The 14,369-nt window shown below is 41.0% G+C and overlaps 1 protein-coding gene across 1 annotated transcript; it reads left to right on the plus strand.

The window, feature by feature from the left end:
• Positions 1 to 2,692: 2,692 nt before the first annotated feature.
• Positions 2,693 to 6,037, plus strand: LOC146730601 (uncharacterized). Its single transcript, XM_085493725.1, has one exon. It carries the CDS (start codon positions 2,693 to 2,695, stop codon positions 6,035 to 6,037), a length of 3,345 nt encoding a protein of 1,114 aa, XP_085349851.1.
• The last annotated feature ends 8,332 nt before the right edge of the window (positions 6,038 to 14,369 follow it).

A 14,369-nucleotide genomic window follows, 5' to 3' on the forward strand; every position in this document is an offset into this window, starting at 1 on the left:
CCTTGTCTACACCATAATGAAATTTAACAATAATCGGGCGAACACGTCCTCTTTGGTTCTGCTGCACTGTACGATGGGCCCTAACGATATCACGTTTGACTCATTTCTTTGACGTTGCATGGCGATTTAATATTTCAACCACTTAGTCTTTGCAGACATCATTTGTTTCCTTTTCTGTTTCCGAAATATCATACAGACTGATGTTATCCCTTCTCGAAAATGTTTCCAAAGAATCAGCATCGCGTGCAACTTCTTCCATACGACATAAAATATTATCTATTTTTTATCTAACGCATCATAATTGAGTTGGTTAACGTGGCCAGTTTCCTTCTGGCTGGATACGATTTACTGTAGATCGCAGTGAATTAAATTGCTTATCAAGGTTTTCGCATGTTGAAAAAAGTTCACACTGCTTCGCTTTTAGCTCAGAAAGTTCATTATTATGTTTCCTACCCGTGCCTCTGACTTCTTCCAGTAATTCACATTTCATGGCTTGAATTGCTTTAATAATGTCGGAATCGGGTCCTGGATTACTCTCAACATCGCCAGCAAGCTGTAACATATTTCCAACAAACGGATAACTTTTACCAACTCTTAGCATGCGAGAAATGGAAGATTATACTAGTTAATGGTTTACAAAGTAAGGGTGCTATATTTTTCAGGATACGCGGGTGAATGTCCGGGAGATCTATAATAGTGTCAGGCTATTTAACATCTTGAGTACCTTTGATTCTGAGATCACAAATCTACTTAGTGGCTCACTGTCAGTGTGTTTCTGAAGGATGTCCAGTATATTGTCCTTATTTTCGGAATGTATAGTAGTAGTGGTCATTGGTCGTTTTTACTTAGCAATGAATTGTCAACATTCGTATGCATTACTTTCAATTGCTACGTTTACGTTACGGGATCTTGGCATGTGCCGTAATTTGTAATCCTTTGTGTTTGCAGAGAGAACACAAAAGGTGTGTTCACGTTAGTCGCGACCATTTGGGACCCACTCGGCTCGTGCCGAAATCACGCCCTCATTCGTCGATCTGTTTTTGACCCAAATACGGAAAATGATAGGCATATGACGATGAGAATAATTTCTATGTTGACATCATGTCCATCTGTTGTTATGGTATTTATTACGAGTGATCGTGCACATGAACGACAAAGAAGATTCGAAAAACAATTATGTTTTCACGCCGATGTATATTGCAAGAAAATAGCGGTTGCAGCAGCACATAAGTATGCGTCGCTGACGACGGTTTGCATTCATTTCATTCATTACTACAGCATCCGGCCATATTTATCTGCACTTCCCTCCATCGTTATTTCATACTAGTATGAATCAGTATATGTTCTCTTGAATTCAGCACCGAGGGCGTGAGTTCGGTGTTGTAGGAAAATCAGCCTAGTTTTCTGCTATGTAAATGCGAGCTAAATCTATAAATAAAATTGGCCCGACCCTTGGTCGAGCTTAACCAAGCCAAGTGTTGCATTTGCTTTGTACAGCGTATGACGTGGGTATTTGCGTATGAATGGGAATGTAAGGTTGCATGCGTCTTGCAGGTGGCTTTGTTATGTAAATTCATGTGAGTTGTGTGGTGGACGTGGCAAGTCAGTACACCACGAGCCGTCAAAGTGTGAGCACTGTATTCAGCTCTGCCTTGCAGCAGTTTGTAAGGGCATTTCAGGCTCTTCGTCACCTTGCTCATGCTACAGAACCAGACTAATAGTCAACCAGCGGTACGTTTATACCTGTGTACAGACAGGGCGAGTTGTTGGTTTCAGTGGTTCTGTCCTTTGCTGAGTGGAACAGGGGGAGTGACGGCATATCAACCTTGGCTTGGTAATCGTGAACTGGTGTATCGTGGTCGTGTGGACATACGTTAATATTGGCAACTGGTGGTGAATGGTTTCTATTGTATCTACCCGGATCGGTTACTGGTGGTACAGGCAGTGTTAGAAGCTCTATGGACTTGATGTGGATGGTAGCTGAAGTATTGTCGATGCCAAGATTTGAGGAGCGTAACAGAACACTGCAGGACTACAATAGAACACTAATACTGTAAACTTTATCAAAGTTTTGCTTTGCCTTAATTCCCTGACCCGAAGGCCTTGTATGGCTCAACTTGGTTTTACGTAACTGTGTATTAAGCATATTGTTGTATTTCGCATAAATGGATAATAGATTGAAGTCGTTGATTTGTTGATTAACGTGATTTATTAGTGATAAGTTCTTGTGCACAAGTTTCATGTTAATTTCTGAGTATGAATATCTGTTGATGAGGTCTAGAGAATAAAATAGCTTAGTTAACTGTATGCACTTTGTCATCACCATTCATTGTGTGCTCCCGCGTGCTTAGCCAATCCTCGGATCTGTGACATTTTGGCGAGCGTGCCAGGATTGGCTTATACAAAAAAAAATCGAGCACGTGCATCTTAACGGGTGACCCGCACTGATTGGCGTTGTCTCACGGTGCTTATAATTTTTCCTTTCGCTGCACAGGTAATTTTGTAATTTTTCATTTACTAATATATTGTCTGGTTTTATCTTAGCTTAGCTTATTTCAGATATCCGTTCTCCTGGCTGTCCACTCGGCAAGGGACAGTGCCGTCTTTATGTACACAGGCGTGGGCGATCTGGTTTGGTAGATGCTCCCATCGTATTTCAGTTTAGATTTGCAGGCTGAATCCGGCGCCTAATATGGAGAAGTGGCTAGACTTTGGAAGAGAGACAGGACTGACAGGGGCGGATTTGCTTGAGTTTGCTAGAGAGAGGGAGAGAGATGCTAGAGGTGAACGAGCGGAGTTGTTAGAATTGAGGAAGCGTGAGCTGGAGATAAAGAAAGAGGAAAGAATGTTGATGGAGCTACGGGTAAAAAGTGATGTGTTGAGGAAAGGTGAGAGTGATGAATGTGGCAGTGAGAGTGATGAGGATGAGCGCAAGCATAGGCCAGCCTATAATGTAAAGGCCCCCAAACTCCCCATGTTTCAGGATAGTAAGGATGATTTGGATTCATATATACAGCGATTTGAAAGATATGCTGTGTCAGTCAGATGGAAGAAGGTAGATTGGGCTACTAACTTGAGCACATTGCTCACAGGTAAAGCTCTTGATGTTTACTGTCGTCTAGCAGTTACAGAGATAAATGATTATGAAGTAGTAAAAACGGCGTTGTTCAAACAATACAACCTAACAGAGGAAGGGTTTCGTACCAGATTTCGAATGGCTAAACCAGACCGTGTTGAATCAGCAATTCAGTTTGCAGCCAGAATAGAGAATTTGTTTACTCGGTGGGTTGATCTATCAGAGATTGACAAAGATTTTGATAGTCTAAAGAACCTTCTCTTGCAGGAACAGTTTTTGAACAGTTGTGGTCAAGACCTGGCTATTTTTGTGAAGGAGCGATCCCCAAAGACACTGACTGAGATGGCAAGGTTGTCAGAGCAGTTCGTTGAGGCGAGAGGTTCCTCATTCGGGCGTTCCACACAAAAGCAGTCGTGGAGTGGTGGAAAGGCACCACAAGCTGCAGTAGGTAAGCCAGAGACTCCTACTCCACCATCGCAATCGAGTTCAGCAGCTGGAATTAGGAAGAGCCAGCTTATTAAAGATTTGACCTGTTATGTTTGTCATCGCAAAGGCCACATGGCTAAGGATTGTAACCACAGAGCGCCTGCTAGTCTGAAGGCATCCAGCATGGTTTCAAGTAAGTTCAACCAATCTGCACCACAGGGTAATGGTTTCAGACATGTGCCACTAAAGACAGGGGACACGGTCAAGGGGACTGCTAAGGGTAAACCGATGAAACGGGGCAAACAGCCTGCCAAAGGGCTGGGAAGTGGTAGAGTATCAGGCCCTCTGCAGTCACCAGCCACAAGTATGTCATCTCATAAGCACACCACAGGAGCTATGCCAGTGCTAAGTGGGTTTGTTGGTAAGACAAAGGTGTTGGTTCTTAGGGACAGTGGGTGTAGTGGTGTTGTTGTTCGCAGGGATTTGGTATTTGACAGCCAACTTACAGGCGAGCATCAGTCATGTGTTCTGATAGATGGAACAATTAGAAGGGCTCCAGTAGCCACAATATACATTAACACACCATTCTATGTTGGTACTGTAGATGCCCTATGTATGGAGAAGCCAGTATACGACCTAGTGTTGGGGAATATTGAAGGATGTAGAGGACCCGAAGACCCTGACCCCAAGTGGACTGAAGAGGGTGTAGACACTGAGTGCGCGAGGAAAGTTAAGGTCACATCTTCAATGCAGACACGGGCACAGAAGAGGGCAGAAGGTAGGCTGACCATACCATTGAAGGTACCTGATGACTTCGCTGAGGTCATTACACCACAGAAGCTTAGAGAAGAACAAGGAGATGATGAAACCCTTAAGAGATGTAGGTATTTGGCAGATCAGGGGCATGAGAGGATAGACAGAAACGGCCGCAAGTCCAAGTTCATTGTTCTCAAGAATGTGTTGTACAGGGAATTCCAGTCTCCAAAGGTTGGGAGCAGTGACTGCATTCACCAAGTTGTAGTTCCCTGCAGGCTTCGTCCTATGGTTATGAAGATAGCCCATGAGTCACTATTAGGAGGACACCAAGGAGTTCAAAGAACTGTGGATAAGGTACTCACTAGTTTCTTCTGGCCTGGTGTTCAGTCTGATGTGAAGCGTTATGTCCAGTCGTGTGATATTTGTCAGCGAACAAGTCCAAAGGGTAGAGTAGTAAGGGTACCCTTGGGACGCATGCCATGTATTGACATCCCATTCAGGAGAGTGGCAGTAGATATTGTGGGACTCATCTTCCCGATAACTGACAAGGGTAATAGGTACATACTCACCGTCGTAGATTATGCTACAAGATATCCGGAGGCAGTGGCAATGAAGAATATTGAGACTACTACAGTAGCAGAGGCACTGGTGGATGTTTTTTGTAGGGTTGGTGTACCGAGGGAGATCTTGAGTGACCAAGGCTCCCAATTTACATCGGGTATCATGCAGGAGGTGAGCAGATTACTTTCAATAAAACAGTTGACTACAACACCCTACCATCCTGCCTGTAACGGACTGGTGGAGCGTTTCAATGGCACACTGAAGCAAATGTTGAAGAGAATGAGTTCCGAGAGACCCAAAGATTGGGATCGCTACCTAGCACCACTTTTATTTGCATATCGTGAGGTGCCACAAGCTAGTCTTGGGTTTTCACCATTTGATCTGATATATGGGAGGAGTGTTAGAGGTCCAATATCCATACTTAAAGAGCTGTGGACTGGCGAGGTAGAAGAGACAGAGGTAAGGACCACCTACCAGTATGTTATCGATCTGAGGGAAAGATTGGAAAAGACGTGTGAACTCGCACATGAGAACCTAAAGAAGGCACAGATGAGACAAGAGAAGTTTTACAATAGAAAGAGTAAACCACGTCAGTTTAAGGTGGGTGATTATGTTCTGCTACTACTTCCCACTGATAGTAACAAGCTGTTGCTGCAGTGGAAGGGCCCATTTCCAGTGGTGGCAAAGCTCGGTAATGTGGATTATCAGATTGACATGGGTGGTAAAGTAAAAACATTCCATTCAAATTTACTAAAGTTGTATGTTTGCAGGAAAGCAGAGGATGTAGTTGGCTCAGCGGCCCCCAAGGAGAAGGATGATGTGGAGGTGACGGCATCCTCAGCACTTCTTGACTCAGAACCAGACCCGGAACAAGGGCACGAGGCTGTACAACCACATGGCGACTTGTTGACAGTGCCAGTCTTGCAGCAAACGCAGACTGCTAATGATGTGAAGGTGAGTGACAGCCTTACTTTGGAGCAAGGTGTTGCAGTGAGGCAGCTACTTGCCCAGTACAGCGAAGTACTCACAGATTTGCCAGGGAGGATATCACTATATGAACATGAGATAAAGTTGACTACATGTGGGCCAATCAGACAGAGACCCTACCCCATAGCACATGCCTTAAAATATACAGTGAGGGATATTTGTATGGCCGTATGTTTACTCTTCAGACAGACCACCAATCTCTTGTATACATGCAGAGGGCCAAAATGGTAAATGCAAGGGTGATGCGTTGGGCTTTGGCCTTTGGCATTGCAGTCCTACAGGTTTCGTATTGAAGGTATTAAAGGTTCTGAGAATGTTGGGGCCGACTATCTCAGTAGAGTTGAATAGGTACATTTGTGAGGCTCTGATTTCCCTGTGGAAAGTGTATCATGAGTAGATACATTTCTAGAGAGGGGAGTCAATGTTGTAGGAAAATCAGCCTAGTTTTCTGCTATGTAAATGCGAGCTAAATCTATAAATAAAATTGGCCCGACCCTTGGTCGAGCTTAACCAAGCCAAGTGTTGCATTTGCTTTGTACAGCGTATGACGTGGGTATTTGCGTATGAATGGGAATGTAAGGTTGCATGCGTCTTGCAGGTGGCTTTGTTATGTAAATTCATGTGAGTTGTGTGGTGGACGTGGCAAGTCAGTACACCACGAGCCGTCAAAGTGTGAGCACTGTATTCAGCTCTGCCTTGCAGCAGTTTGTAAGGGCATTTCAGGCTCTTCGTCACCTTGCTCATGCTACAGAACCAGACTAATAGTCAACCAGCGGTACGTTTATACCTGTGTACAGACAGGGCGAGTTGTTGGTTTCAGTGGTTCTGTCCTTTGCTGAGTGGAACAGGGGGAGTGACGGCATATCAACCTTGGCTTGGTAATCGTGAACTGGTGTATCGTGGTCGTGTGGACATACGTTAATATTGGCAACTGGTGGTGAATGGTTTCTATTGTATCTACCCGGATCGGTTACTGGTGGTACAGGCAGTGTTAGAAGCTCTATGGACTTGATGTGGATGGTAGTTGAAGTATTGTCGATGCCAAGATTTGAGGAGCGTAACAGAACACTGCAGGACTACAATAGAACACTAATACTGTAAACTTTATCAAAGTTTTGCTTTGCCTTAATTCCCTGACCCGAAGGCCTTGTATGGCTCAACTTGGTTTTACGTAACTGTGTATTAAGCATATTGTTGTATTTCGCATAAATGGATAATAGATTGAAGTCGTTGATTTGTTGATTAACGTGATTTATTAGTGATAAGTTCTTGTGCACAAGTTTCATGTTAATTTCTGAGTATGAATATCTGTTGATGAGGTCTAGAGAATAAAATAGCTTAGTTAACTGTATGCACTTTGTCATCACCATTCATTGTGTGCTCCCGCGTGCTTAGCCAATCCTCGGATCTGTGACATTCGGTTCGTGTCTAGCATTCAGGCGGCAAATCGAGAATCAGTCCCGAGCATCTATCGGGACCGAGATCGGTCCTGAGTCATGGCACGTGCCAAGATTTCTAACATGAACGCCACTAATGAGCATAGTCTGAATCGTACGGTTTTTTTGGTGCCGACCCCACCAACCCGTGTGGGATCAGCTTGGGTATTTTATGTTAAACAAATGGCCAAGTTTGATGGGATGGTAACACATGATTCTAAGTTAGGCGTGACGAATCAGCAAATTTGTAGAGAGCCGCGCCTCCACAATAGTAATTTGAACTGCACAGCTTTCACCTTTCACCGAGACTAAGCAAAAGATATGCGAAAATATAGTATAATCGAGGCTCAAAGTATTCTGTTCTTTGCCAAGCCCCTTTCACTTCTCCAATATATAGTTGATATTTAGATAGTCTTAAAATCCAGGTACATAATTGTGTTTATTAAAGTTAGCTAGCCTATTCGCCATAGTCGATATATAGAGTTTAGCGAACATAGGAATAATATGTATTATTATATATCTGTCACCGTAACGCCATACGTTACAGCGTGCCGTAATTTTGCGGTATTTTACGGAGTATTTTCATCCTACCATATTAGGAAATGCTAATTCCAAATATGGAATGATTACGCGCGTAAGCGTCCTCTAATAATAAAAACAAACATGGCTGCCACTAGGGTTTGACCGGACTCCATACGAAGAAGTTCTCTGATTTCGGCATTCCCATGATGTATCCTTGGCAGGAAAAGATGTACAATAATAAGGTTATTACGAAGATACCCCCAAAGTATGCACTCAGACAGTACGCTGTCGCATCGACCTCCGCTCCGCGTCGGTCGATACTGCCGCTGTACTGTCTTCGTCCATACTTTGAGGTATCTTCGTAATAACCTTATAATATGTTTATAATATATAATATTGCTGCTCTTTGGGGCACGCCCTCTTGTGACGAATTAATTCTTTGACGTAGCTGGGTAATTAATGCAACTTGAAAATAGTTCAACGCATCAACATGGTGTAGTTGTGTATATCGTTTAGTTTAGAATATAGTAAATCCCTTTATTTCATTGACGAATGACTACAGAGAAAACAAATTGATATTGGCGCACACTCTACACACAGAGGGCGTTTGATCGCAAGCTGGGAGCAAACGCCCTCTATGTATAGTGTGATCGATGCTGCCAACGATTCTAACTCGCATTTTCTGCCGCACCCTCTCGACGCAAATGAGTGAAAACTCAGATCAGATAAAAGTCTGAAGATGCCAAACCCCAAAAAACGGCGCTGCATTTTTTCAGCCAGTTTTCCACAATTTGGTTATGCCAAAGTTGCAGACTGTTTGAGGCATACTTCGTCATCAAAGTGACAAATATATATGTCGATCATGTTTTAACAAAGTAATGTAACTGTCAACTCGACTGATCATTCAAGTGTTGAACTGTTTCACAGTTTTCGTGATTTGCCACTCCCTGTTCTCGTTGCAACAAACTCACCTTTTTCAGCTAGTAATGCCTTAATTGCATTGTTTTAGTAAACGTGGTTAGACTTTTTATATTGAAAAGGTGCGTGATCTGTTCTGCTTGGGTCGCCATTTAAAAAAACGCTCTACTGTGTTTTGATACAAGATAGATGATTGGCTATTTATTTTTGTCGCATCTCCCCTCCTTGTCGTTAAGGGCGCCTATTAAATACACACTGTAGTGGTTCAATCTGCCACAAGGGTTAGTTTGGAGGGGTGGCTCGAAACAAACGTTCCTGTGGACGTTAAGGGTTGATATAATCGTCATGGTAAACGATCGTTATATTATTTTGTGTATTATGTATAATCCATGAACCATAAACTAGTCTACGGTATATACACTGATCGGCTTATGATATCGGGTTGTAGGAACTTCGGGTCTATCACGCGCCAGGCAAAAAAAATGACAAATCAATTTACAAACCCAGCCCACGGACGTCTAATTCGGCCACGTCAATAGGAGCGCGCCTCCTTACTTTATTCAAGTGTACTTGCGACCTGGTTATATAACGATGGTCGCGCAGTTTTATTTATTTATGATTGTACATTTCTACCGATATACAATTTGATACTGGCGCATACTCCTCCACACAGAGGGCGTTCGATCGCAAGCTGGGAGCAAACGCCCTCTATGTGTAGAGTGATGGATGCTGCCAACGATTCTAACACACACTTTCTGCCGCACCCCCTCGACGCAAATGAGTGAAAACTCTGATCAGATAAAAGTCTGGAGATAGTTTGACGATTTAGATTATATTCTATAAGGTTGGAATAGTTATTTCTGGCATTGAGATATTCAAAACACGATGACGCGATGACAGTAGTTACAGATTTTTGGCAGAGACCAGAAAAAAGTCGTGATCGGTCTTATCCATTTGTCGTATGCGCTGATCAGAAACAAGTTATTGTAGGTTGATATTATATTGATCGTTTCATGTAGTCGTAAATTACTTGATTGACACAATTTAATTATAATCTAAAAACTATCAAACTGTTATCATTTTCATAAATTGCGCCAGCTGGTGTCAAGAAAGCAACGACGTTTCACTTGTATCTCGATGCTGTTATCAACATTAAGGGAATGACCATTTATTATTCTGGGGGAGGGAAACAGAGGGGGGTCAGCATATTTTCCGAAGCCACAGTGGGGGGGGGGGCAGTGACTTTTTATCAAGGCTGAAGGAGGGGTCGAATATTTTTTCCTTAAAGATTGATGTTATGGCCAAATTCTGCTTTATTGATCCATGGTACATCATGGCTATTTCACAATGTAATCTCATCCTTACAATTAATTAAATACATATTTAGTATATTAGTCTTATTGTTGACTCGTTGTTAACATAACTCTGTACTATGGTATTGATGATATATGAATTGGGTACCATAGGATGGTACTTGATGGCCAACCAACCTAATTAAATATGTATTTTGCATTGTACGAGTGCAAAATAAGATATTAGGAAATTAGGATATTAGTACCAGCTGTTTTATACGCATGCGCATTGGCCGATCCTGTCAAATGTCGTCATCTGTTTTGGGGCGTGTCTGGTCGATGTGAAATTGGGTAACGGAATTAACTGATGTCTGTGTGAAAACCGCTGTAAAGTGGCGGTGAAATGAATTTGCGCGGTTTTTGCGCTGCCATTTTCCGAATGATTTGGAGCAGCAATGGAAGCAGACCATTTAATTGATAAAAATCTTGTCCAGAATATGATTTCAAATGGCCGAACTTATAAAAAAAAATCAGTCTCGTATTGGAAAGTACGTTTCCGGGAACGAAAGGTTTCGAGGTGGAGTGACGTGGTGAGTAGATTTCCTTCCCAGGACGCCGAGTTTGGCGTCGGTACCGAAAGAGAATATGGTGTCGAACGACCAACATAGTAAACCATAGCTAGGCGATTAGGTGCCGTACGCGAGCGCCGGTTCGAGTCACGCACGCAGTACGTATTTACTATAATTAGACATAGTCTTTACCTTGCCGTTTATTCGGTGTTATTTGCTTACTTTACTTCCTATGTCGACAGCAACTATGAGTTTAAAATTATTTCTCAGTACTTATTCACTGTTAAAATGCTGTACCATTACTTTCAACATAGTAAACCAAACTTAGAACTAGCAATACTGGTGCAGACGACTATGGTCGAACAACCATGAAAAATAAATGGCGGGACTTTGGTTGCACATTTAGCTCAGAAATAAAAGACACGCCAGTAGTTGGACAACCAATCATTTTATTATTGGTCACGATGTACCACGGATCATCTCCACGTCCTTTGTAAACACCACATACACGATGTGCCGCCATCCAATGGCGGGATGAGCGGCTTCCTTTGTGCACAATCAGCGTCAACTTCATGAAAGAAGCACGACGCACTTGCTAAGCCAAACCGTCTGGTGGCGCCCTACTATTTCATCAATAACCAAATATACTATTATCCTGTTCCCGAATTGAACATTTGTTTATTTGGAGTAATTTCCAATTCTACGCTAGGTCCTTAGTAATTAATGATTCCACGTATTTATTTGGCCATTATTTGACAGACGTAAAATGCCATAATGTTAATTCGCGGAAATTTAAACACACTGATACTGATAATGAATTACAAATTTGCCAAAAAATGCTAAATTTGGTATCCCATGGAAATAATTGAAATCAAAATATTTGGCAATATATTAAGTTTTGTGTCGCATGCACACAATGGAAATATCATACAAAATGGGCCTAATATACTAATGTTGTATTTAATTTATTGTAAGAACGAGTTTACATCCTGGAATGGCCATGATGTACCACGGATCCTGGTGGCGCCCTACTAGTTCATCAATATCCAAATATACTATTATCCTGTTCCCGAATTGGACATTTGTTTATTTGGAATAATTTCCAATTCTACGCCAAGTCCTTAGTAATTAATGATTCCACGTATTTATTTGGCCGTTATTTGACAGACGTAAAATGCCATAATGTTAATTCGTGGAAATTTAAACACACTGATACTGATAATGAATTAAAAATTTGCCAAAAAATACTAAATTTGCTATCTCATGGAAATAATTAATTGGCAATATATTAAGTTTTGCGTCGCATGCACACGATTGAAATATCATATAAAATGGGCCTAATATACTAATATATGTTGTATTCATTTATTTATTTGAAAGAACGAGTTTACATCCTGGAATGGCCACAATGTACCACGGATCTTTATTATTTTACTTAGTCATTGTCACCGAAATGTTATTTTAGGCTCTATAGCCCTATCTTATATTTCACATAAATGTGCCCTTTGTTAACTGACGGTATAGCGCCACCTACAGTTCGAGTTACATTTATTACTTTGTTTTGGAGGCAGTAGATAACGAAGACACAGACGCTGTCTGCTGCCTGAGAGCTGGTAGAGTTATTGACCTTCAAATACTTTTACGTCAAAATCGTATTCAATGAACATAGAAACTTCCGAAATACGACTATACTGAGATCGATTGTGCTTGGGATAATCTACAAATACGGTATGAAACATTTGATTGCGTTTTTGAGTGATAATTCATGTATTTGCGTGAGGGCATGAAATGTTTATTTGCCGATGATGTAATAACATGTGCTTTTAAACCCTGTTCACTTAGTACTTTACTGATTTCACATCATTTTTGCTCATGATATTTTCACAGATTACGCATGCCTAGTGATTTCTAAGTGATTATTTGATATGTTAGTGCATGGAAGGTACTAACGGAAGGAGCCACGACGCCTATCAAGTGGCCACTTAAGCCTCTTAACTGGTTTATTTCCTTTTGTTTCAACCCAAATTAATCCTGATAGGGACATTGTCTAGCTCATCTTTGATGTCGATGATAGTTTGCGATTGTTTACACAAGTAACGAATTAGCGGAGTATGATATAACCTCGCCGATTTTTAATGTGACCATAAAATGTATGCGCATTATGAAACTACGGTTATCGCACGTGCGCACTGAGTTTGTTTAGGTGTGAAAAGTCAAAATACGTATTTCACAACCGGAAATTCAACAGATGAACGTTTGACTTCACAAATTTCACATGTTTTAAATATTAGCAACTGTAACTATAACAAGATTCCGAGTGCATACAACAACAATTCCTAAGGACTCCTAAGAAATATTATCACAGAGAAAGTGTCTAGGCATGCTCTTCTTTCGATACTATCTTTTCTGTTGGTGTTCGCTGATGTCCGATGGTCAAAAATGTTGACAGTTTCGGGCGCCAAACCCACGCACTGACAATGGTACCACTGATTGATTAACTCTCATTACCACTACAAATACAAAATTCACGATATTTCATCAGTTCTTCTTTAATCAATGTTATATGTGACAATTTTCCATAAGCGTTCGCCAAGATTTCCGGAAACAACAGCATTCAAACTAAAATTTGTTTTTCAATATTGTACATGCGAGGTTCGACTATCGCTTCCGAACATGCTCCGAATATTACCGAATGCTCGAGATTGGCGTAACCCATTGTACGAAGGTGCTAAAAGCTAACAAGAACAATGTTTGTGAATAAACATTGACAAACGATCATGGGGCAAAGCTAAAACAATAGCGTCGTGGCTCCTTCCGTTAGTACCTTCCATGGTTAGTGATAGATTTCTTGCATATATTTTTGCTGCATTACGTCAGTTGTTTCGCCACTAGATGGCGCTGTCAGTCAACCACTTATTGCATTGTCAATTTATAATGCCAAAATGTGTTAGTGTAGAGATGAGACATGATATTTATTGTTTCTTTTATTTATTTGCTATTTCAGTCAATCGTCAATCGACATATGTATCTATGGATATTTTTATGAGCTACTATTAAAACACACAGGGCTCTGGAATACGGGTTTATAGACGCTACAATTGAGACACAATTTTTTTTACTTTACGCCTTTTTTAATTGATCACAAAATAAATAAACTGAATATATTTAAATATAATAAAATAAAAATATACATATAGAAAGTATTTTGTTAACAGATGTGAAATAATATATATCACAAAAATAAACATGAAATGTCAGTACATGCAAATCTCTTGTGTTTGAAATATGTGTAAATATAATTAAAATAAGTATCCATTATTGCAAAACAGGTCTTATTAAAGCTGACAATCCATCTACACTGCCATTTAAACCATGGCAACAGACCATCACAAGAACTAACATCATTGCCACCAACACAAGTGGTTTGAGACCCACTACGATTACTGGTGACATTATCATCACTACCACGTACACCACAGCCCCACTGCTATCACCAGTAACAACATCCTTATTACACCCAAAAAAAGTGGCATTGGACCCACTACCATCGTTACCACTGTCACCTACACCTATTAAAATGACTCACCCTGAAAAAAAATGGTGGCCATGTAGCAAAAGATCAATAAAATACATGAAGATAGATTTGTTGGCATTGAGTGCATAACCTTGTTTAGTGAAGGGACTGTTCTAATTTATAACATGGATTTTCTTCAGACAGGTGAATAGAAATGTTAATATAAATTTCAAAATATTATATGTCAATTTGTGTATTTTTACTTCACAGAAATGAAATCTGCCAAAAAAGTAGTGCTTGTAGTAGTGTTTA

The sequence above is a fragment of the Saccoglossus kowalevskii genome, chromosome 19, assembly GCF_978046115.1.
Source record: "Saccoglossus kowalevskii chromosome 19, keSacKowa6.1, whole genome shotgun sequence".
NCBI classification, from domain to species: Eukaryota; Metazoa; Hemichordata; class Enteropneusta; family Harrimaniidae; genus Saccoglossus; species Saccoglossus kowalevskii.